This window comes from Amborella trichopoda, chromosome 1, assembly GCF_054954075.1.
Source record: "Amborella trichopoda isolate Santa Cruz 75 chromosome 1, AtrichopodaSantaCruz75HAP2 v2.0, whole genome shotgun sequence".
NCBI lineage: Eukaryota > Viridiplantae > Streptophyta > Magnoliopsida > Amborellales > Amborellaceae > Amborella > Amborella trichopoda.
In genome coordinates, this window is record NC_142336.1 from 41975646 (window position 1) to 42002079 (window position 26434).

At 37.9% G+C, this 26434-nt stretch overlaps 1 protein-coding gene across 2 annotated transcripts; it reads left to right on the top strand.

Annotated features, from left to right (window-relative positions):
* The first annotated feature begins 4846 nt into the window (after positions 1 to 4846).
* LOC18425631 (ER lumen protein-retaining receptor A) lies at positions 4847 to 25735 on the top strand. 2 transcript variants are annotated; one of them, XR_016054900.1, is made up of 7 exons: positions 4847 to 5062; positions 5728 to 5993; positions 6810 to 6925; positions 24409 to 24523; positions 24638 to 24711; positions 24834 to 24897; positions 25200 to 25735. XR_016054900.1 is itself a non-coding variant. In XM_006830175.4 (6 exons), the coding sequence occupies exons 1-6, from the start codon at positions 4972 to 4974 to the stop codon at positions 25234 to 25236; spliced, it is 648 nt and encodes a 215-aa protein (XP_006830238.1). In that variant the 5' UTR covers positions 4847 to 4971; the 3' UTR covers positions 25237 to 25735. The 2 variants fall into 2 exon arrangements, 1 of the variants encoding a protein (XP_006830238.1); XM_006830175.4 differs by lacking the exon at positions 24409 to 24523.
* The last annotated feature ends 699 nt before the right edge of the window (positions 25736 to 26434 follow it).

Below are 26434 nucleotides of genomic sequence, written 5' to 3' on the forward strand. Positions count from 1 at the left end.
CATGTGCACTTTACAACATCATTGGCCAACCATAACTAAGCCTTCATAAGCAAGGCGGGAATGATAATGCGAGCACAATTGGGAATCGAGTTTCATGATGGCTCTGATACCAATGTTGGTAAAAATATGGTCCAGCGGTCGAAGCGAAAGCAAAATAATCAACTGGGAACCGAGTATCATACATGAGTGCTTGCACAACGAATGTGGAGATAAACGATCAACTCATGTGGGCACGTTTGATAACTACTAGAGTTGTCGAAATCTGTTCCACACCGCATATCCCGAGTGAGTTGGAAGCTCATGAACACTCCCACAAAATGCAATAAGAGTTGTCCTAGCTCGACTCTCACGCACAACTCTATCTCTAAGGGCTGGTTCAATCCTTAGAACTCGAATGGGAGGGGGATTTTACTCACTCTCTCTCACACTTTCTCTCTCACAATAAGAGCTCTCACACCTTTATCGTGTGTGAGTTGTGGTGTGTATAGAGACCTCTACCCTTCCCCTTTTATAATAAGAGAAAGGGGCCATCTCATTCACGTGAGAGTAACCTCCTCATGAATGGGAACCCTTATGGTGCATGGTACATGCTATTCATGGGAGGGTAACCCCCTCATGAAGAGATGACAACTCTCCCTACATCCCTCCATGTAGTAACGTTAGTCAACATGAAGGGGTGTGGTCCACTTAGGTGTACCCTCACACTAAGGATGTGCTCTCATGTCTACAAAATCAAATATATCAACAATAATGAAGCTAATACAATTCCAAATCAAAATAATGTAAAAGTATGCAATTGTACCTATCACAAACGAACGACGGGCAGTTCCTTTTAGCATGCCCACTGCCATTGCAAACTGTGCATTTCCTTTTTTTTTTTTTCCTTTGGCTTCCATCTCTCAGAACGAGCTTTAATTCTTTTAGTGGCTAGTCGTCCCTTTATCTGTACTCATGCATGTTCGAGGACATTGCATCAATGGTTACTTCCACTTGGTATGCCACTACAATTAATAACATTATCATCTTCATTGACATGACTCATGGTGTCATCCTGTGGACCTCTCTTGCACCCAAACTTTTCATCAAACTGACGAATTCCATTTTGTATAATGGACATTACAAACTCATGGCCCTCTACACTTTGTAAAGCATGCTCAACAAGGGATCGACTTGCCTGCATAGCCTCATTATATCTAATGGAGCGTGGTAGTTTAGATGTTACTTGAATTTGTTCTCCAATGTCATCAAGAAAAACTCCCTTCTTTACGTGTTTGGTCCAACGCCTCATTATATATTACAGAGGAATTTCAAACGCATCTTTCACCATAAAAATCTTCAGTATATGCTTGCAAAGAAGGCCCATCCTCTTAAACAGGTGACAACTGCAAGAAATAGAATTGACATGGTAAATGAATTTCACTAAGTAAGATCTAGGTGTGGTCCCCGGGACTAACACCTTAAAGGTAGCAACTTGTCCATTGTCTTCAATTGTCTCCCTCCTAAAATTAAAACAATTAGTCACCTCTTCCTCAAATATCTTTAAAATCTTTTGAGTTTAGATTTTTGATGCATGTGACTCAATGAAAGTGGTTATTCGCAAGACTAGAGTAGTTTGAATATCTTTCAAATCATTTTCCCTCTATTTTCACACATTCTTATCTTGAACTTTTGCAGTAACTTCTAATAATGTACGCGAGCTTGTTGCAGGTGTCAAGTACATCTTGAAGTGCGTATCCATCCCTTCACTCCTTTGATTAGAAGACACACATGCGTATTCATCCCTTCACTCCTTTAAGTAAAAGACATACCTACAGTGAACGTGTCAGCCAAGTATGCATCAACCCATTGTATACGACAACCATAAAGCCATTGAGCCATTCATTGTCTTCCAGCTTATAATTCTCAATCATTGATTTCCATCCAAATTATTCAATTGTTAGGCTAGCCACGCTCCTCCTAAGATATCTAAATAAGAATGATGCATGCGCAAGACATGACACATTTTTTCTTTGATCTTCGCAAATATGTGCCACTTACAATAATGATGCTTACTTTGGTAAATAACTTGTTTCATTGTAGAAAAAATTGCAGGATCTTGGTAAGTGAGAATAACATCTCGCTGCCGTCTACTCATGGCTTCCAACCATTTTTCAAATACCTATGTAAACAATTATATCTTCTCATCAAATATTAGTGTAAATCCAAAGAAAGTTGTATTGAAATGGTGATTTACCCCAAGTATAGGTGCAAAGGGAATACCAAATGTATTTGTCTTTTATATGGTATCAAAGGTAACCACATCAGATAAGCACTGGTAGGAAACTCTAGATGTAGAATCTACCCATAAGAAATCGAGAATGTGATCATCATCATCTAATCTCAATCTATAGAAAAATGATAGGTTTGATTTGTTCTTTTTATAGAGCTATTGCAAAATTAAATTGCCAATCTTTCCCTCTAAGTTTTCTTCTAATGCTTGCTATTTTATTTTGGATTTCCTTTTGTATACAATGGACATTGTCAATCCCTTTAGCCTGCTCTATGAATATATCATGAATATGTCTAGGCTTAACCATTGCCGAGCTCATTGAATGTATCAATGACTTCGTAGCACTCAACAATGATTAATGTGTGCGAATTAGATGAGATTTTCTTGGACTAACTAGATTGTGATTGTGATCTAGCACGACGCTAGTCACTTTCCACTCGTCGTCTTCTTTACTACTTATGCATATCTTAACCGCACACCCACACTTTAACTGAGGGAAAACTTTTCCACTTTTATTAGGTTTTTCTTATTTAAACTCTTCATTCGAGCAAACATAAACCCTATCTATCCGTTTACCTTTCTTGTTATGAGTATTCCCCTGCGAGTACCAAAACTTTTGTCCAATGCAAAAGACTTAAAGAACTCATATGCAACATCTTTTGATCCAAACATCATTCCTACACATGGTTCTTCTATTTCTTGGTCTTTGTTTGGTGAGCTATAATCACCATCAAGGATTTCATCCATGTTGTTTACATTTGGGCATGTGCTAGATCTTAGACCAACTGAATTAATGGGATCCATCTCATTTTTTTGTCTTACCCAACGTTAAATTGCAAACTACAAAAATATATGTATTCAAACCTTCATCTCAAGAAGTCTCATTAGTTGATCAATGGGGAGAGAGAGAGAGAAGGAAAAAAAATTTCATGCAAACACTTCCTTTGATAACATGAATTACCATGAAATCAGAAACACAACTTATTTCAATTTTAAAAATACCAATCATATTTTTTCTCAACCCAACTTGCTACATGCAAAAATTGCAACAGATAGATATTGCTCTATGAATTGTTCTAGAGATGTATTCTACACTATGATTTATTCCCACATAGAGGAAAACATCATCGGATTATGACTTCTCAGTTAATGAAGCTATTTTAGTATAACCTAAAAAAAAGAAGAAGACAAAAAAGTAGGTCAACAATAAAAAACCCACGAAAAATTGGGTTGGGTTGGGTTGTGTTGGTTTGGTTTGGTTAATTTCCAATTCAAAAGCCTACGAGAATGTGCATGCATTTTTACAAAATTTTTAAGATTTAAAGCCTAGTATTGCTAATATAGAAAATATTTTTACACATGGATGTATCTCATTGCAATGAAATAGAATAAGAAAAAAAAAATGAAATTAAAGATCATATTCAACTATTGTTGTAGCAAATGTAGAAAATTTCCAAATTTCTTAAGATTTAAAGCCTAATATTGCTAACATAGAAAATGTTTTACACATGGATGTATCTCATTCCATAGAATAAGAAAAAAAATGAAATTAAAGATCATATTGCAACTATTGTTGTAACAAATGCAAAAATTTTCCAAATTTCTTATGATTTAAAGCCTAACATTGATATTTTTACACATGGATGTATCTCATTGCAATGAAATAGAATAAGAAAAAAAAAAATGAAATTAAAGATCATATTGCAACTATTGTTGTAGCAAATGCAGAATTTTTCCAATTTCTTAAGATTTAAAGCCTAATATTGCTAATATAGAAAAAAAATTTACACATGGATGTATCTCATTGCAATGAAATAGAATAAGGAAAAAAAAATGAAATTAAAGATCATATTGCAACTATTGTTGTAGCAAATGCAAAAATTTTCCAAATTTCTTAAGATTTAAAGCCTAATATTGCTAATATAGAAACTATTTTTACACATGGATGTATCTTATTGCAATGAAATAGAATAAGAAAAAAAATAAATTAAAGATCATATTGCAAATATTGTTGCAGCAAGTGTAGAAAAAAATTAACCAAAATGCACATGGTTAATCAAAAGATTTCATTTTTACAATACCCCTTGACACAAATCGATTCTTTAAAATCCATTTTTTTCATTAATTTTCAACTTCATTTGAATATTTTTTGTGTTAATCATTTTTTATATGCTTTTCATATTTTTAGTTTTTTTGTATTTTTTTATTTTTTTCAACAATTTTTTGACCGCCTGAGACTTGCCCAGTTAAAACAGTTGAATTGATCAATTTACCAATTGAACCGGTTAAACTGCTTCCGACCCCGTTGTTGGTTAATCGTTCCGGTTGCTTGAGATAAATGGTGTGTCATTATATACAATCCCTCGAAGGACTGAATGTGATAATATGATACGTAGTATCGTGAGAACACTGAAGAAGTGATTTTAAAAGGTGGCGGGGAGTAATTTTGTTTAACATTGCTGGGAACGGACGTGTCCTATAAAGAGCCACTTTAGAAATATGAGCGAAAAACGAGGGGTATCTTAATATTCTGGTTCCATGGAACGACATCTGGCCTGCTCGCTCTCCCTCCTGTCCAATTGCCCCAATGAAGAAAAATCACATTCAAACACGCGCTCTCCGTCTCAGGTCCAAGAATTAGGGCAAAAGAATTTGGAGCTTTGAGAAAGAGAGAGCATAGTGTCAGATTAGGGCAGGAAGCCATGAATATCTTTAGATTTCTCGGGGATATGACCCATTTATTCAGCATTCTGGTCCTCCTCCTGAAGATCTATGCTACCCAATCGTGTTCAGGTAAACTCAATCATCTCTCTCTGTGGAATGTGCATTGACTATAGAGTGTTCCCGACTTTTTTGGTGGATTTTGTGTAATTGATGACATTTTATCTGTAGAAATATACTTCCTTTTCTCTTCCCACTTTTCAAGTGCTAATTGTCCTCGTGGAATTGTACTCATGGATTTTCTATTCGTTTTCATTTTTGTAGTTGACAATTTCCATTGAATGGAGATAGTCGCTTGTATATTTTATAACAAGTCATGGATTTTTCTTTCATTATGTATTTTTCTTCCTTGTTTAACCAAAATTTGAATAATTAAGATATGTACAATGACCATTCGTGGAGAAATTGCTGCCACTTTGTTTTTACAATTTTTTTCTTTTTTTACATGACTTATTACTACCATTTGTGATATGAAACCTCGACTTCTCTGGTGACTCTTTTTATTTATTATTATCGGCCGGGTAATTGTTCAAGTGGAGCTAAGGGGTAGGCCCAAAAGGACATGGTTGGAAGTAATAAGAAAAGATATAGACTTATGGCCCTCCATAGAGCAGAATGGCCGACTAGGATTCATATTGGGAAAAGTCTTTGATTATGATAATGATTATTAACTGAGTAATTGTATCTATGGCATTAGTTGGTTACTGATTAAACAAAGAACTCTTGTGTGGAATTAGGGATTTCATTGAAGACTCAAGAGCTCTATGCTATGGTGTTTGTTGCTCGTTACTTGGATCTTTTCACCGAGTATATATCCTTATACAACTCTCTTATGAAATTGGTTTTCATTGTGAGTTCCTTGGCGATTGTGTGGTGCATGCGTGCCCGCCCTTCTGTAAGGCACTCTTACGACAAGGATCTCGACACCTTTCGCCACTACATTCTGGTGGCATGCTCTTTTGCCCTAGCGCTCCTTGTTCATGAGAAGTTCACCATCAAAGAGGTAATTTTTTGAGACTGGTGTAATATGTTATCTTTTGGATGATCATTTAGTAATCACATTGGCTGTATTTCAGGATGGATCATATAAGGTTTTTCCTCTTATTTATTTATTTTAAAACATATCCCCATGGCTTGTTTGTATGAGTTTCCTGATTTCCTATGAGATGAGCTCATTCTTTGAATATTTCATGCATGCATTCTGGTTGTTATCAACAATTTGGTACTCTGTTTTGGTTTTCCATTGATTTTATGGGAAATGCATCAATTGCTCTTTGTTCCAGAATATTTTTCTCTCATGTGAATTTCCAAACATGGATGTAATGTGAACATGAAGTTAATTTTCTTCGTATTATTCTATGCCAGATATGGATGATCACTTTTTTCCTTTCTCAGTGTTTGAAATTTATGTAATGCATTTTTTGGTAGAGGTCTGCCAAATTATAACGTTGAACCTGATACTATCGTTTTTCACATTTTTAGATTTCTACGTATCTCTTGTTGGAACCCCATTTACTCGAATATCTTTGTTCTTTTTGATGTTTCTATATCTATTCATAATTTGTATTAAGGTAAATCAGATTCATTGCCATCTTAAGATGTGTTTATGTCTGTTATCCAGTTCTTTTATTCCCTGGTTAACTAAGTAATGCTTGCTCACTGATATGAAGTATCTAAATAGCAAATAAAAAATGCTTGCCTACCAATAGAATGGGATATTCTTTTTCGTGTTTATATTTTAGTTAAATATTGGTCACTGAAGTCAACAAACTAGGGTCATATATTCCTATGTTCTTTCATTGCTTCTTTTTTCTTGTAGGTCTTGTGGGCATTCTCCATATACTTAGAGGCAGTGGCAATTCTTCCTCAGTTGGTTTTGGTACAGAGAAGTGGAAACGTGGACAACCTAACTGTGCAATATGTTTTCTTTCTTGGGTATGATATCTGATATCCAAATTAGATTTGAGGATGACTTCTTATATTCTCCATATTCAACTCTCAGCAAATTAGAATACATTAATTGCAAAGTGTCATGATTTAATGCTTTCTTCTCGCAAGACTTCTATTGAGAGTTTTTCCATCAGAGTTCCATATTTGGTTGTTTCCATTGTTTTGGCATTTTTGCTAAAACAGATCTACTACTAGCCGCTTTAATCATTGAGATATATGTTGCATGAAACTACACTTGTAATGGTTAAATATGACCTGTTTAGAAACCACATTTTCCTAACAGATTGTAGATTAAGACGCTGGAGAACCAGAAATATGCTTTCTATTCTTTGTCAATTTTCTCCTATATGTAATCAGATTCACAGGCATCATACTTACCATATTCCAGAGTAATTGGATACTTACTAGTCCGACACATTTTGGATTAAAGATGTGTAATAGAAGGGCCCATAAAGATGATTGTATCTTACATGAATTGAATATGTGACATTGTTTACTTCCCAATAGAGAAACCCCCTAAGTTGGATCCATTCGTGATGATTACCGCAAATACTCTACTTTTAACAGTGCATAAAACTTGCAAGGGCAATTATCATCATGTAAAAACCGTATCATACAGTTCATACTTAACGATTGATTAATAAACCACCCTTCCAATGCTGCAATCCTAGTTTCTTAACGTGGGCGTATACTTGGTTGATTCCAAGTTGGGCTAACATGCTGGCCTAAAGGACTGACTAGGCGAGTTGAGTGCCTTTTGATATCATCATCATCCAAGCCTAACCCAGCTATTTAGGGTTGGCTACACGAATCCTATTCTATGATCTACTCTATAGGGAATGCCCTAGCATGAGCGTATAATGTTGGATTAGGATTCATGATAGGGATCTGGCAGATGTTTTCCATTGGCTACCAACCTAACACAACCCTCCTCCTTTTTGATCACGGCTTGGGACAGGCAATTCTAGCTCCTTTTTATTGTATATAATTTGCAAAAGTGTTAGTTCTAGAAAATAATTAGAAAGAGGCAGCAGGTTTTTGCACCCACACTTTTGGTTACTGCACTCATCCTTGCAACTCAGAGCCATTTGCACAACTTATCTATTAGATGGACAGTGTGAAATACACAGATGGTTCCAATTACTAAAAGGGGAAGGTTTAAAAAATTAGCACCTTGAAAATAAATGCAAGAGAAAAGAACTTCTAAGAGAAAGAGGGGAAAAGTGGGATTTGGAACAGGAAAAAGGAGGGAAGTACAGTAACAGAGAAAAATAGAATAGTCATACCATATATTGTCTATTGCATATTGCATTATAAATTTGTTATATTGCTCATTCATTTTTATTGTATATTGCATTATAAATTTTTTATATTGCTCATTCATTTTCAAATTGATCTGTAGATCATGGATGGGAATTGTTCAACAGATCTTGCTTGATTGAATCAAATAAGTCCCTAGTTCAAATCACCCCGGATGACCATGATTTGGCTATAATTCAATTATAGCCCAAGCAAGCCATGTTTTCCTGAACTGAGAGGTAACCTAGTGTAGTGAACTCGAAGGAGTCCCAGGTCAGCCTTTTGGGTCTTCGACTGGTGCTTTCAGCCGTAGTTCGCGTACAAACTCTCATGCTGAAATTGATTGGTTCGTGGTTATTTGATTAGGAGACCATTCAATTTAACCCTGTGATTTGTATTTTTTGAGGAACTCAACAATTGCCTCATTCCAATCCTAGATGAAAAAGGAGGAGAGTTGTGTTAGGTTGGTAGCCCGCGGAAGACTTTTGCCATCTCCCTATTATGAATCTTGATCCAATTGGTTTAACTGAGGGTATAACCATTTTCATTCTTTAAACCAGCATTCTTAAGACCAAATAGTCGGGCTGAAAAGGGGGAGAGTTCTCCGTTCTTGGTTCTCCTGTAGCTTGATACTCCGGAACCACAAGAATCCTTAGAATGGGATTCCAACTCAGCACCTTTTGATTGATTTTTGAAAGGAGTTGCTCCTTGGAGAAGTACAATGAAAGTTGTAAGCTGTGTTGGGGAGGGGGGGGGGTTATTGTTTATCATTGGCCTCTATGGTAGAATCAGTGGGGGAGGCTTGAGAGGCGTTGGTTTACCCCTTGGTAGATGTCAGCGGTTCAAGTTTGCTTATCTCCAACTCGTGATCTTAGCCGATATAAAGGTATATGATAGAGATGAATGGTGGAACATGATTTGTGTAGCCAGCCCTAAATAGTTGGGATAAGGCTTGGGTGATGATGATGATTTGCATTATTTATATTACAGGAAATGGTAAAATTACAAATCCCCAGAAAGAAGAATGAGTTTTTACTTGAATTAATATAAGGGATTACAAATATTACATATAATTAATTCATGTATACCTTAGTCCTAGATTTAGAATCATGGGAATTTATTACTTTTGAGATCCACAATGAAATTACAACCTCTTACTTGGGATGAGTTGCCGCTATTTGTAAAATATTGTTAAAGTCATAACAAAATAATAGAAATGCCTTCTCTTCATAGTGAAATCAAATGACAGCGAATTAGTCTTGTTTGAATTGTTTTAGCCTGGATGATTCGGACGAGCCCCTAGTTGACTTAGACTTGGGGAGGATAAGTGTCACTCAAAATGTGATATGAGAAGTGATCTTGTTGGGTTGACTCAGCAACTACCAAGATTTGAACAATGGTTTCAGCTGTTTCAAAAGTGACGTCGTTATTTTTATCAAAGTTTTTTTGGTATGTTTGTCTTCTTTTGTTATCTCGTGAATGTGATAAGTCCATGACATAAGTGTGTTTTCCCACTTAGGTCACCAATGTTATGATCACATAGCATGTTTAGAAACTTCAAGGGTTGTATCATTTCCTGTGAGAATTATCCCCATGGGTGCAATCTTTCTTTTCTAACTCAAGTTCATCTTCTGGACCTAAATTAAACGTATTCCTTTGATATGCCTGATAGATGGTTTGATGGTTATTCATGTAATTATACATTTCTCTTGTATTTTCTGTGTAGTTTTGTATATTGATAAAGATATATGTGTCACTAGGACTATGTGAACTTTGTACATGAGGGATTCTTCTTCCTTTCATGGGCATTAAGACATAGTTCCATACATTTCAGGCTAGCTGGTCTCAAGATCCTAAATCAATCTATTTTTTGCTATGATTATCTGTGGAGCAACAAGAGCAGTTCATTCCTTTTAACACTTTTTCTTCTCTATGGTAGGGAAGAGGGTCTATTAGTTTCCACAAGGTTAATTGCGGTCATTCTTCTCTAAATGAGCAACCTTCAAATAACTGTAGAGTTGTTACATGCAGGGAATTGGGTTGTGTAAATTCTTCCTCTCCTTCTCTTTGAATATTACAGTTCTTCAATCATTTTGGATTGGAGAATCCATCAAAGCAACTTCTTCCAGCATCTGTTACTGTTAACTTGTCTATAGGACTGCCTATGTGTTACACGTGGATCGGAAGCCCCGAACCATGTAAGATTTTCCAAAAGTTTCACATGGAGTATTTTCACCTTTGACACGAGTAATATGGGGTTTCTTGCACAACGGTGATTCCAATCAAAGCCTTAACTCACGAACCTGGATTTATGTTTTGCAAAACCACACTAGTGGTGTATTTGAGCTTAGCAGAGCACAATCATTACGGGCTCATTGGTACTAATGGGAATTTCCCAGTCTGAGTGGTGTATTTGAGCTTAGCAGAGCACAATCATTACGGGCTCATTGGTACTAATGGGAATTTCCCAGTCTGAGTGGTAGCATTCAAGCTATTTGGTAGCTTCAAGGTGAGTGGTAGCATTCAAGCTATTTGTCGCGCATGTGAATAATTGTATTTGGAGATCAATATGCAATTGGATTCATTACTCGCTAATATTCTTCTAGACCTTTTTGGGGATAAATCTGCATTCTCATAGAGAGTTGTGCTGATTTTTGCGATGGTTAGTTAGACTGATCTTTTTGCATATTCTCTTCGTCCTATTGAGGTGAAAATGAGTGTATTCTGTATATAAAGTAGTAGTTTACTGTTCTTCTATGTTCTATCTGCTTTGCGCTTTGTAATGAACTCACGATAGATGTTGCGCAGCTGTGTATCGTACCATATGCTTGCATGGAGCAAATTGTAAAACTTGCTACTTCCGGCCAAAGACCCATATTGGAAAATTTTGTTGATTTGAAATTTTGGGATTCATTTAGAATCACCAGGTGAGTATTTTCAGAAAAAGAAAAAATGATTTTTGAGTTCCTAGTTACCTAATTGTACCCATCAAAAAATTGGATGGTTTCTATTCCATGCCAGGATGTGATTTTTTTCGAGCACTTCTAGAGTGTGAATTAAATTTGATTTAGGTTGATCGCCAGGTTGAGTGGGTTCCATCCCAAAAATTTGGGTGCTAATCTCCTAGCTAGGTTTTGCCCATGGGAGCAAATTACAATGTGCTTCTTTGGGAGGACAGAATTATTTCGCGTCAACTAGTGATAATCATTCTTTTCAAGTTGGTGAATGTACAAGAGCCCATCAGACGTGAAGTTTGACCCAGAAATGCGAAGGAGAAAAGCATTTGGGTAACCAAGAGTCTAGAGGTCAGAAGACTGGAATACTGTAAACTTGATTTAAGACAATTATAGATGTGTGGGGAAGCACCATAGCTAAAACCCAGAAAGAATAAAAGCACAACCGTCTTCATAACATTCTCATAACTGGCTCGGCTGACTAGAGAGAAAGCCACCACAGACACATCTGCTACTCTGTAGCTCAATGGCCTTAGCCTATTGTAATCTTCTTGCCCTGCCAAAAGAAAGAGAGCACTTAGAAATCTGATAAATTGGGCGAAATTGCACGAGAAAGAAAGTGACAAATCAGTGAAGCATCTAGTTAGGAACAATTGATTGGGGAATAAAACCAAGCTAAAAATATTATGGGTATATTCTCAAGCTGGCATAGGTATTAATGAGTTAGAATAGGATCTCTCTGTATTTACTCAAGCTGGCATGGGTATAATAACAACTTTAGAGCCTTGGATCAGATTCGGTATGAACAAGTGCTGATGAGCACTTCTTTTTTGGGTGAATAAGATGAACACATCTTATACTCTTGATCCACAGATGTTTAAGGATAACCTGAATAAGATGCATTTGGTGCATATACTGATGGGTTTTAGATTACAATATCAACATATAAATCTTTTTGTACCAAGACTTGATGATGATTTTGCAGGTATAACTGCAGAAGAGGCCAGATTGTCCCTCCTGTCATCTCTATGTGGTAGTGTATCTATGATTCTATTCTACCAGTTTCTCAATATCTTCCAACTTAGCCAGCAAATTACGGTGTTTGGGTATGGTCAACTATTGTCTGTCCATTATATGGATGGGGTTTGGTGTAGTTATTGTTTGGAGTGGGGGGGTGTATGAAGATGCAATGCCCCAAGAAGCGATGGATCCTTCCAAGACGGTCTCTATGAATGGAAATGTCAATCGCTTGTCCTCTTCTGTTACTTCTGAGGGTCATATACTATATTTGGAATTGCCCACTAGATTAAAATGATCTATTCATGCATCATTTTCAAAATATCTAATGTGCTTTTTCTTTGGAAAGTCAAATGACTTTCATTGATGAATCTTTCAGGATATGTACACAATTGTGTTGCAAAATTGTGGAGGTGTCTATTCCTGTACAAAAAATGGGTGATGCTAATCTGCAAACATGAAGTTTTGATCTATCAAAGTTTAGGATTGGCATTGGCTTGGTTGGGAACTTGGGGTAATGGGTTTTGGAGTTTCTGAGAAGGAGAGGGAAGAAGTTCCCTCTGTTTGAACAGATTGTCAGAAGCAATATTCACTGCTCACCGAGTGTGGGGAAATGTGAATGGTTGAGCACAGATCATGAATTTGATTGACTATTTGTACCAGTTTCCATGGACATGAGGTTGTTTTAGATGCCAAAGCAATGACATTGGATGTGTCAACCTTTATGGTCAGATTGTTTTCCCATTCTCTATTATAGTTTTTAAGGCCTGCGAGTAGGACCAATGCTTTTGCTTTTGAATGTGTTCGCAAAGACCTGCCGCTCCCAAGTAGGTAAGAAGGGTCTGCATGCCATTGTTTCTGAATATCCTCCTCATGCCTTCCAAACCTGGGTTTCCCTTCGGGCTTCTGTCAAAGTTGAGCTTCAGTGCATCTTGGTGGCTTCCACATGGATGGCTTTTGGGGATTACTTGGTTTGGATCAGATTATGTGTTTCCATTGGTAATCAAAATCAGCAAAGGATAGTCAGAAGAATTCGGTGTTTGGGGAAGGGCCCAGGATACGACTAAAGATTCCATGTGATCAGTGAGGTCGACTTGCTTGATTGAACTTCCTGAAATGTGAGATGATTTTTTTCCTAACACACGGGACCAGTATGATGGCCATTGAGGTATAGTGCCATAGGATATAGTCCCCTTGTTGGGAAAGGAGGGGAATATATGACTGGAAAGGTCCTTAAATGGATTTTGACCAAACCCATGTAACGTCGAACAGATCAAGGGTTAAGGACCAGACTGTTGAGGCCATTGCACAGTTAAGAAATCAATGGTCGATACATTCCTCTGACCTGTGCATGACACACTGAGGCGTGCCACTGTGTTGGATGTGCTCCAGGTCTAAAGCTTTGTAGGATACAGCCGGCCAATTTAGGGCCTGAACCTTTCAAGGTGTTGGGTTGGTCCAAGGGATTCTTGAATATGTTAGTCTCGTACCTGAAGAGTATCAGCCATAATAGAATGAAGACAGAGAAGTTATCTTTTGGATTAGGGCCCCAGATTAGCTTGTTCCTACTACGATTTGGTATGAAGTAAGACTTCAGTGTTTCAAGAAGGTTTGAGGACCCAGTCATAGGGTGCTTCAACCGTGGGTCCATTTATTCACCGGTTATGGATTGGCATCTGCATCTGCCAGTGGTGGTTATTGATCTTGGTCTCTAGTTCGGTTCTACTTACAGTTCTCTGGCGCACCTAATGTAGATCATAATCATAGTTACAGTTCTCGCCGCACTCTTTACCACCTTGACTTCTTATTCAGCATCTTTGAGGTTACGACAAATTGTGGTGAATTTTCTGTTTTCCAATTTGTTCCATTAACTGGGCTATTGAAATATCAGGATTAGGCACTAGGTTGGAAAGGGTGGGGGTGGAAGAGTGTAGTGTGATCTGTTCTCGTCACAAATCTTTCCAAAACCTAGTCCTTCTCCCTTTGTAACCATGAATCTGATGTGGCTGATGAATTCATTGTGACTGGAGCTGATGCCATGCCATGTCCCAGAATTTTTTCTTTTGGAGACTCTTGAATTGCTGGGTTGTTTGGAAGCCACCCCATGGGCCCTGGGTCATACGTTTGTTTGATGACGTGATATCAATGGAGGTTCTGGTGGTTCATAGACTGCCAACAACACTTCACCAATAGTGCAATGTTTGGTTCGTTTTAAGTTTCCAATGCCCAATCCTAGCTCTGCTAGGAAAGTGGGATTAAAAGCATGAGATGGCAAAACCTAACTCTGCTAGGAAAGTGGTGGTGGAGATTGCTCACACTCGGGAACCACTTAAAGATCGCATCAGGTTTTACCCGAGAGCTGGCCATTGTATCCTTTTTTGGCAGGATCTGTGGCTTGGGCATACTCTAATGGACAGATTTCCAAGTCTCTTTTCTCTTGCCCGGAATCAAGATGCAACCGTTGCAGATGAGATGACTATGGCAGGTTCCCGGAGATCCCGGAATCCAGTCTTCAGAAGGGCTCTTATCAAACCAGAAATTCTTCTCTTTGCTTCCCTTGCAGCTGAACTATCTGATTGCTTCATCGCCCCCCTTGGGCCTGACCGTATTATATGGGTTCCGTCACCATCCAGGACTTTCTCGGTTCCTCTTTCTACCTTAATTTATCTCAGCCCCCAATCTTACCTGCGAATCCAACTTCTGTTGTTGCGCAAGCTTGGGCCTCCTTTGCGCCCCTGAAAATGCAGGTCTTCATGTGGCTGGCTTCCCAGAGGGTTCTCACAGTAGACCAGCTACAAAGAAAAGGCCTTCCGCTTCCTAACCAATGCGTTTTATGTTTGGCAGATGAGGAAACCAATGCCTATTTGTTCCTGTACTGTTCCTACGCCTTATGTTTGTGGGGGAAACTACTTAACCTCTTCAATAATCAATCGATACTCCCTGCCAATGTGCCTTTCATTTTCTCTGACCTGCAACCTTTTCCTTGGCCTAAGGCTGGGATTTTACTCTGGAAATCTTCGGTGGCAGCCTTGCTGTGGGCAATTTGGATTGAACATAATAATAGAATCTTTCAGGGGGAGTACTCTTCGTGGTACAAGACCTTTGCCAAGTTCAAATACACGTGGTTTTCTGGGTGTCCAATCACCACAGATTCAAAGGGTTATCTACTTCGGCCTTTGTCCAAAATTGGACTGCTGTTCTTCAATACAGCCACAAGCGCTTACCTCGTGCATCCTTGTGGAGACCTCCTCCACTCGGACATCTTAAGCTCAACTTTGATGGTTGTTCCCTCGGAAATCCTGGGCCGTCTGGAGTAGGTGCTATCGTCAAGGACCACCTTGGTACAACGGTGGCCTCTATCTCTAAACCTATAGGGCATGCTGATTCTTTGGAGGCTGAAACAGTTGCTCTGTTGGAAGGACTCAAGCTAGTTCAATCCCTAACCTTCCTCTCTATTATTATTGAGGGAGATTCCAAGAGCGTCATCTCTTGGGTGCAGACGCCCTCTTCCACCCCACCTCCCTGGTTCCTGGCTCAGTATTTCAATGAGATTGAATCCCTTTGTAGGGACTTGCACATCTTTTGGAGGCATATCTAGAGAGAAGGAAACCAGAAAGCCAATAACCCTTGCTAAAACAGCGGCATCTTTGGCAGATAACTAGCATGTCTTTTTAGATCTGCATCTTTTTTTGGGTTGCTCTTTCAACTGAAACCTTCAAAAAGAAGGCCTTTTGATTCTGTTATTTTTCTTTTCTTTCCCCCTAGTGCATCCGCTTGTGGTTTGCCTAGCTTTTTGTACACACATTCTTTAATTCAAGGTTAACTTTCTCAAAAAAATGGTTTCCAATGCCCAATCCACCGGATCTTTAGTGGGCCAGACATAATCCCATCTTACAAGGTGGAAATTGTGGCTCCCTCTGTCACCGCATCATAAGAATTCTTTCTATTTTATTGTCTGTGCTCATATGCATTTTGAACAAGAACATCTGATATATTAGGATATTTGAAAGGCTGGCTCTTGATTAAGTTAATGCAGCCTCCACTATAGATAAATCTACGCTTCCATGAGGCTAGCCTTCCCTTGAACTTCTCCACCACACTTTCCCATCGTGATTTATTCGGTTCTCCTATACAAATAGGTACTTTATATGTGTTTGGCAACTGATCACTGGTGCAACCTGGGCGTTGAGCTAGCTTCATCAATTTGTCATTCATTACATGAATATCAATGGGTTTTAGTTTGTTTGTATTCACGTGGACTGCAATCCAAAGCTCCAAATCTATAGATTAGCTCACATCATTGGATATTGCAATCTAGTATTCTTTTAGTTGCCTCATTGGACTATTAAGTTGGTTCTGTTTGTCAATATCCAATGACATACTCTGGATAAATGGGTTATTTAGAGGCTTAGGCATGTTATTTACATCTATACTTTCCTAAGCAATAACGATGTCAGATTGGCCTGAATAAACTATTTCACGAACTTGTATGATATTGTTAGAGAGAAGCTCCTTTGAGGAGACATCCCTGCAAGATGTTTCCTTTGTGCTCCTATGACGTAAATATCTTGTGACGTCTGTTCTTGGTTGGTAAATGTTTACTTCTTTTGACCTTACAGTGTTGATTTGAGAGGGAATGATACTGGATTGGCATGTACAGCCCGGTACATGTTCTTCACTTTTAGCTTTTTCTCTTGTAAAATCTGTATGAAGTAATTATTTTTCTTGCCAAAGGGCACTGTTGCAATACATAACCCAATGTATGATGGGTATATGTAAGGTAGAGTACTTATGAGGATTCATTTTATGACACAGAGCAACTTGTTTAAAGTGTGAACGTGTTCAAGAAAATTGAACTACAATATCCATGATTGTTCAATGAAGAGTAGCAGTGAGAATAATCCATTAGGACTTTGTGCACGAATATTGATTGATAAATCATGCCTTTTTTCTACATTTTAATATCTCTAAACCAATGCCACTCCTTTATATGAGCTTTACTGACTGTCCTCCCTCCCGCTGCCCTCTGCTATCCTAAATAAACCTCCTGAATGTAGTGGAATTCTTTTCCCACATCAATGTTTCCCTTGAAACCTATACCATTACTTGTACAGAATGGAGACCCCCCCCCCCCCCCCCCCCCCCCCCCCCCCCCCCCCCCCCCCCCCTCAAGGGTCTCTCTCTCTCGTGCGCTCTTGCTCTCCGATCGCTTTGTCAAGAAACTCCCTCCTGACACATTAACATCCCCCCCACCTTTAGGCTTTGCTTCCTTCCTACGGTCTCCCCTTCCCTTTTCCTTGTTTCAAGGCCAAGTCCTTAGTAATGCCTTCCTGGCCAGCCTCAACCATTTGCCTCTATATCTTTTGTACTAGGTAGGAATATGCATATCCTCCCACTTTACCAAGTGAATCATTGAGCCCTCATGATCAACACTCCATATAAACCGACAAGATAACTTCTCCATTACCCACAAGATAACTTCTCCATTACAAACAAGCAATATTCCAAAAGGCGGAGTTGACCGTCTAGGTGGGCACCCAGATATCTCGGCAACCCAAACAGAAAGACAGGTACCTTGAAGTAATCGAATGCTTCTTTAAAGAAAGAACAAAAAAAAAGAAAAAAGAATGTAGTTCAGTTTTTTGTATATGTTATTTTGCTATACATTTGTGCAATTTCAAAGTCATACTTCCTATTGGAAATGGAGGGTGAAACGGGGTAAAAAAAAAGGATGTAAGAACAAAAGGAATTTCAATCTCTTTGTTCCTAGGCATGGTCTATCGCTTTCTCAAGACAATATTTGCCCCTTACTAATAAAAATTTGTGTGCATCTAAGTTTCTACTTGGCAAATTTGTCATGGGATTGATCAAGCTATCTTGCCAATACAAATGCACAAGTACTACGAGATCTAGAGGACCAGAGTTGTTTCTGTTCTAGAGAGAGTTAAAAAAAAATGCTTAACGGAAAATTGTATTGTTTCTCTATCCAAAACTGGAGGAAATAAGTGCCTATTTATAGAGAGATAAGTGCCTAGTCACTTTCACCATGTGACTCCAAAGGTCAAGAATTGTCTCTTGAAATCTCAACCGTCATTGCGGCACATCTACGCAGAAACTCTTCAGGTTCCGGGAAAGTAACGTCATTCTTTGCACGCATGGTATCACAACTCACAGGAGTCATAAGACTCATAACGCCCCCCATAAAATGTCATAACACAAAGGACTTTTAACAACGCTCAGAACGAGAAATTTTTTTGATGAACTCAAATTTCAGCCTAAATTTTATCATTACTAGCAAACAGCATTTCTAATAGTGTAAACACCACCAAATGCACCTGAATTTGTCGATTATGTTGGGCCATCATCATCAGAATCATCTCCATCCTCATATTCTTCCTTGAGGTCTCCTCTGAGTATGCATCTCCCTCTTCCCCTTCCTTTTAGCTTGAGATCTAGCGCCCCGAGTAGATCTTGAAGTGGTTCCAGCTGCCTCGTGAACTTGATTCCATGTCAAGCTCTCCCCTGTAAATACTGGATCATCCCTAGCATCATCACCGACCAACTGCTTGCATGTTTCATTTAAATCTTGCACAACAATTGGATCGATTTCATGGAGCACCAGATGGCGCTTCTCCATCTTTTGATTATCCTGAACAAATATAATTTCGTCCTATCTCTTATGCTAAAGCATGTCTCTCTTCATTGTAACTGTTGGATAATGCACGAAGAGCTCCCTCTATGGTTGTTTCACCATGAAGCTAAAACTTTTACCTTAAAAAATTAGAATCTATATCTATTAGCATATTTGGAAGTCAAAGTTAGAAATTAGAACTTAGAACCAACTACATAAATCACAAATAGACCAATACCAAGAAAATTTTGAACTTACATGGCAAAATTATCATACTCTACCTTGTTGCTATCTCTGTTCCAAGTGTTCTCATTGAGTATTTGTATTTGTCGCGCTCCATTCATACTTGGGTATTGGAATTCAGACTCGGGGCTGTGTTCCACACTGCACTTATTAATTGCTTTCATGAAACAATCCTTAGAATTCTGTATAAGGATGAACATAGAAATAAGCATGATTGAGAAAATCCCTTGCAATATGTAGGGCCTTTCCAGCTTTTGAACCCCACTTTTCTTCCACATTTTTTAGCATAGGAGCATTTCTTGTTTTAAAGTTCCTCCATGTCTTCCTTCGCTATGTTCATTCGCTACGTTCATAGCCTTGTAAATATATCACGTTGCTCATTGCTTGTCACTATCCACAATGCATAATACCTTTCATAGCTGGCTCAAAAGCACTGATGCAGTAGCGAACCCCATTCCAAAATTGGGGTTATACAACAAGGTCGCACACTCTTTTCCCTTTTGCATCATTGGACCACTTGCTTTGTGTCCAATCTGAAAAGGCGTGCATCGATCCCGGTCCTTTTTTGCAAACCTTGAAACCTTTGGCCTCACCAAAGCCTTATTTTCTATTACTTCTTATCATGGCCAATGTATAAGTGACTATATATGAAAATTGTGATGATTCTTGCTTTCTTTAGAATTCCTTCCACCACTTTCATCTTGCTAGTTGCCTCAAGCCTAAGGTTAATGCAACGAGCCATGCATGCTGTCCAGAAAATGCATGGTCTCTTCGTACTCAACATCTTAGCAGCTGCCATGTTGGTCTGTACCGTGTCAGTAACTCCGTGGACCACGTGTGCTTGCCCCCACTCAACACACTGATTTATAACTCAAAAATTGACCTGGCATCATGAATCTAACCTGATGCATCAATGGACCTCATAAATATTTTCCCCATATGCCAATTCACCATTAAATTCATCATACTCCTATTCCTCCATTGGTCCATGTCCCAGTAATGATACTGACCATACTCTTCCCCCTGTGTCGTTGTTGATCTTAAGGTACTGATTTGTGGGCTCCACCTCGTCTCAATGAGGACTTGAGCTCATTAGTTAGAGGGGCCTTACACCCTGGCTCGAACCATCTCAATCTTCACAACATATCTTGGAAGCTCAATTGTGAAAGGCATGCCGATTTGATATCAAGGTATCAGTACTGTTTCTTCCTTTTTAGACGAGCTCCAGTAGAAGTCTGCCCATTTCTCAAACCTGAACCTTGGGATGGGGATGGGGGGAGTAAGAATCAATAGGTCTTCTTCCTGGAAGCCTCCCATGCCCAAACCCCGTCCTTCATGCTAGAGCCCCCTTCCCCAGCCACGGAAACATCATCACAGCTTCTTCTTCTAATCCCCTTGTATCTACAGATCTTATTACATCATCGTGTTTTCTCTTCGCAACTTCTTTTTCTTTCGACCCACATGTAAATGCTCAAACATATCTTCCCTAACATTGGCAAGCACCTATATACATGGGCCTACATCCTCTCTATTGCTAACCAAATGTTTTTTAACTGATTTATGTTGGAATTAATTTCCTTTTTTACAATAATTACATACCACCTTATTGTTATCATTCGGATTTGGTCAAAATCTATTTTTCCGTTCCGGGTTGACTTGTTTGTTAAAGCTAGATGAAGACATGGTGCCAACTTAATAAATTACCCCTCAAACCTGAAAAATGGACAAAACAACCAAAAGTAATTTTCTATAAGTGTAGGGGGCTGTCACTTGGTGTGACGGTAAAAGACTCAGGTAGCCAGCGCAAGAGCGCAGGTTCAAGTCCTGAGAACGGCCACTTTGTGCATAAGCCAAAGGTTAGGACCGTTTCCAGTCCACCTCTCCTAGGACCCTGCTTAGGTGGGACCAGCATCGGGTTACGGCCCTTATACTATAAGTGTAGGATGCAAGTTATTCAGATTCAAGTATTATTAATAATTATAACCCAGGCTAGAAAAACTTCTAATTTCTTACATAACGAAAGCTAGATAAATTTTGAGACAAAAACCCGAATACCCAAATGCTGAAAAAAGACACTATACACAAACAATTTAACCGATATCAAGACGTATTTGTTTGTTTGAAAAAATCCACTATGGATACAACAACTCAAGCATTTACTGTTTAATTATTCGCAAAATTCAAGTATGTAGTGTGAGTCATGTCTCGAAACAATTAACTAACAAATCATATTAAGTCCCTAGAATGTAGTTTAAGATGTAACAAAATCAAACTACTGTATGAAACAATAAAGTAACTCGTCAAATTCATCCCTCAAGTGTGTAGTTAGTGGTTACAAATGTAAATGCAACAAATCCAAATAACGTCTCAAAGCAATAAAGTAATTTAAAAATATTTAATAATTTACAAATAGGAGAGCAATTACTCAAATGTATAACAAAGTTACCAACGAAGTAGAAAAATTTCCTACAATGCTTGAGCTTATTGATAATATTGAGATCGGGTTACCAAATCTTAATAAAATGTCAATAATCTCAAACTAGAACCAATATAACTAAACTGAAATTTACAAACTCAAACTAGAACCCAAACAGACCCGATCAAACTAAAAAAGAAATGAAAACTATCGAAAATCGAAAAGAACAATCAAAAGCTAAAATTCCGAAACCTTAAACCAAGAAATGAAATATGCTATCATTTTAAACACAATAAAACTTGGCACATATTGGTGACCTTTGGTGGCTGAAAGTCTTCTTTTGCAACCACTTCAGCTCTGAAAAATTATACGAACATTTACTCTTTGATATGACAAGAAATCAAAAAGTTGGAAAAATTTCTCCATCTCTAAAAAGAATTTAAAAATTTCATTTTTCAGGTTGTGAAATTTTCCAGAACAAACCTAGAAGGGATTTTTTTTTTTTTTTTTTACTTATTGGGGGGGAGAAGGACGTTTTTTCCATCAGCCAAGGGTGTATTTCACCCCGGTCAAGGGCAATTTGAGGGCTGTATAGGTTCCACACTAGGGGGTCACCTACGTTGGGTCCAGGCGCTATGTGGGCTCGCAGAGACATGCTGCCTACAGTCTCACCTAGTTCCCATTGGGGCTGCCAGCATGCCTAGGAGGTTTGGCAGCCAAATTTGTTTTCTCATTGCTTGCAAGGGGGTCTGATGGTGCTTGCAAGGGGGTTTGATGGTGCACAACAAGTAGCAACGAGTATCTTCTTTTGGAGCAACAGATTCCTCCTAATTTTCGCCCATATTTGGAGAATGAAAACCCTAGGAGGGCTTCCAAGAAGAACAAGAAGAGCAAGAAATAGTTTGGATATTTCTTTTTAGTTTTTTTTGGCTACTTCAGATGTTTTTATTTATTTATTTCATTGCTGGAACAGTTAGGCACTTTTTAGATATTTTTATTAAAGTTAGGGAGTTTGGTTTCAAGTTATAAATAAGTTATGACCTTTTGGTCAAAAGTTGATTGGATGGACAAATAGTCCAAAACAATAATTTCCAATGTAAATAATGGCATGGATGGGCTGGAGAGTGTATTCTTCTTTAATAAAAAAAAGACTTTGTCTTGTAAAAGAAGCCCAAGGCTTGAGCCATAGGTGGGAGAAAGCCTTAGGGTTTCTCTAAAATTGCATGTGTTTGGCTTATTTCGTACAAATTTTATTATTCCCTCAATTTTCCCTGCATCAGGTTCTAAAAGGACAACATACACTGTATGGAATATTGAGAATTTCTTTTTTTTTAAATTAGTAAAATACTGGATATTGTTAGCTGATGGAGTTATATTCCTACCAAAGACAGAGACTTCCGTTTCCACTGTGAAAATCTAATTATAGCAACTGAATTCTGGGTGGCCGTAAATCAAGGGGCTCACACATGCATACAGGCAATGAGCTAGGAAGAAACTAAGTTTTTCATTCTGGATGAGTTGCAATGCTTCTAGTAATGTTGGTTGAACTAGCACTTGCATCATGAGACCTTTTTATTTTCTGCGCTGGCACCAGCTAGTGATTTGAAATGAAGAACATTAAGTTTTTCTCTTTGGTTCATAGCCTATCATCAACAAAAGGAAGATGCATGCTCCATCATATGGCCCTGCATCATCACAAACCAGAAGGAAGACAGGAACTCATCCTCGCCCCCAATAGAGTGCAAGAAAAAGAACCTTAGATGAACCATTGACCAAAGATATAAAAAGAGACAAAAAAGTCTCAGTCATCATCTGCTCGGGATCCTATTTAACAGAAGCACGCTTTTATGGGTGCAGAGGTGGTATTTGAACCTAGGACGTGGTGCTGCTAATGTCAACAACTTGACTATAACACAATGGTGCCGTGATTCCCAGTTGGAGCACCTTAGAATGCTAAAAGCATAACTTGATTTGGCGACTGATTTGGTGATTTTCTGGATTCCTTGGGTTGCATGTGCTTTGAGGAATTGGTAGGGATGAGCTAGTGTGATAACATTTCTGCATATTATTCGGTTGCAAGAGGCTTGTTCTGTGCCATTTACCCACTTCCTATAACAATTAAATGCCTCCATACTCATGCTATGGGATCCTACATCTAACATTTTTAAGTAAAATTTTGGTTCTTCACATTTTAAGGCCTATTGCATGGTGTATACTTTCTTGAGTTGGACTTGATTTTGTTTGTTGTTGCCTTCTACATGTGCTCTTCGAAAGTAAATTGAAGGCTTGACAGAACATGAAAGAAAACAGCAAAAACAAGAGTAAATAAAATTATAGAGATTCTGGACGTGATCCATTACAAATTAAAACTGTGTATCTCTAAGAGGAAAATAATGTCCAAAGCTAATTCACATGAAACGTATACAATCAATACTGAGAAGTTGTATGCCAATTGCAGTTTGAGATATTTTCCTTCCCTTACTATGATTTGGAGTTCTTTTACTCTCTATATGGAAGATATTGTAGATTTTGGGCACTGGACAAGGATGTTAGTAAAAAATCACGGGCATTTCATATTGCTGTGATGCTTTGGTTATTTTAAAAAGGAGTGAGAGGATATTCAATTTTGGAATCATATAAAGTGAAATTGATGATAATGACCACCAATTTTGAGGAATCTGCGTCTGGCAATTCTTTACACTGAAACATGAGGGCTTTGCTTCTGCACCCGATGTTAAGCAATGACTCATCTTTTGTTTGTTGACAATATCCTTGTGTAGTTGAGCAACTTGCTGGCAATGTTTTTAAAAAAATGCAGTTTTGTACGAGTTACACTTGAGATGGATGTTTGAAAATTAAGAAGTGTTATGAATTTTAACAAATGGAATTGACTGGAATTGTTTTCTAGCAAGGGGAGTCAGCAAAGGAAAGTGATTCATTGATTTAAACGATAGATGCAATTCCTTTCGAAAAAACTGCCTGCAGTTTGAGGAATGCTGTTTATGTGATTGGGCAACTTGCAGGCAAGTTTTTGAAAAACACCTTAGTTTATGTATGAGTCAAGTTTGATATGGATGTTTGAAAACTGAAAAATAATTTGAATTTTATTTTTGGTGATTCTTGTATCTTTGTTGCAGGGCTTACCGTGCATTTTATGTTTTGCACTGGATTTACCGCTATTTCACTGAGAAGTACTATGGTCGATGGATATGTAAGTACTCTTTTGTTACTGTTATTTTGATGCATCTAGAAGATATGATGTCACTTTCCCAGTATTTTTACTGCTAATCTTTTCAATAGTGGTATTCTTATATCTTGTTCTTCTTTTTCCAGCTTGGGTCTCGGGGCTTGTGCAGACAGCTCTATACGCTGATTTTTTCTATTATTACTTCATCAGGTAAAAATCCACATAACTAACATAATTGTGACTCGTGACTCAGAAAAATATGACTTGGCTGATCAGAGAAAAAAAAGAAGATTGACAAGATATGACGTACTATCAGAATCACACTGGTTTTTAAAGAAAATGTGAAACTAGATATAGTGTCAACAATTCACAAAAGTTCACAAATCACAAAAGTTCACAAATACATTTGTATCAACATGCAACTCTCTCTCTCTCTCTCTCTCTCTCTCTCTGTTCTCCCATGTACACACGTGGTAAAGTGGGTATTAAACTGCTTCTTACAATCTTTTCAGCTGGAAGAACAATGCGAAGCTTCAGCTACCAGCCTGATCTTACCACGATAGTAAAACTTTAGTAAATATCACTCCCCAATTCTTGGGCCTTTTGTCACATGCCCAAAGAAAAAGTTGCTGGATTTATGAGGCAGCAGCTTGGGTGAATGATTTATATGCTTTTTGTGATATAATCTGCCACAAGCTTGGTTTTTGTAATTGTATAATTTTGAGCCATAGAAGGACAACAAGAAAACGTGGTATTGCAGAGCCATGCCATTCATTCGAATTTCATCAAAGGTAGGATCAATCTCTTATCGAAGGTATGATCAATCTCTGATAAGGAGGAAGCTTTGTGCTTTTTAAATCAATTATACGTGGTTCGGAGGGTATTGTGGTTGTCTGAGAAATTCTAACTCCACCGTTGTGTTTTAGAAAAGTGGGGTATATATTGATTTTCTCCATATCAGGGGGTTTGTTTTTGTATGGAATGGTGAGGTTTTTGGTTCTATTTTTAGCCATCTAATGCCACACTTCTGGCAAATTTCTTACTTTAATTCTCTTTTCTGTTATTTTTTTATGGATCGGAGTTTGTTAGTGATGCTTTTAGTTTTGGTTCTCCCAAGTATAATGCCTTTTTTTCTTTCTTAAATGACTTAAGTTACGCTTTGTTCATTGTTCCTCAGTGTTTGTTTGGAAATCCAGCGATTCAGATCGAAATCGTCTGATCCAGATCAAGAATTGTCTTAACCGTTTTAAATCCTGTAATATATTTAGATCTGGCTGTCTCCTTTTGAACTGGCGCATCCAGATCGGTCCGTACCGGTTCTTTGAAAGAATTGGCAGGCAACAGTTTAATTAATCTTTTAATATATTTGTGATTTTTTATTTACAATTTTTTATTTAAATTTTTATTTGTAAGTGCATTTTTTAAGATTTGTAAAATTTTTAAAAAATGAAAATGAAGGCCGTGGCCTACCCCATACTATTGTCAAAATTTACAAGTGCTTAATGAGGCCGTTTATGAAAGCTATCTTTTTGTGTCTTCGATGTGGGATAAATAGGTTCTCAACTAACCGTAGTTGTATAACGAACCATTGTGCTCCCGACTCCCAACCTTGGCGTGCTCTCTTGACTAACCTCTCTCTTCTATCTATAAAGTTTGGTCTATTAATAATTTTATTAAAATTAATTGTATTAAAATTGTACAAACAAAAAATTCTACTAAAATTTTTGCTACTAACTTCTTCCAATAA

Excerpts from the sequence above, each read along its gene's own strand:
- LOC18425631 (XM_006830175.4), top strand. The coding sequence starts at position 4,972 with ATGAATATCTTTAGATTTCTCGGGGATATGACCCATTTATTCAGCATT. Across the intron at positions 5,063-5,727 it reads TGCTACCCAATCGTGTTCAG|GGATTTCATTGAAGACTCAA; the intron begins GTAAACTCAATC and ends GTGTGGAATTAG. Across the intron at positions 24,712-24,833 it reads GTACTATGGTCGATGGATAT|CTTGGGTCTCGGGGCTTGTG; the intron begins GTAAGTACTCTT and ends TTCTTTTTCCAG.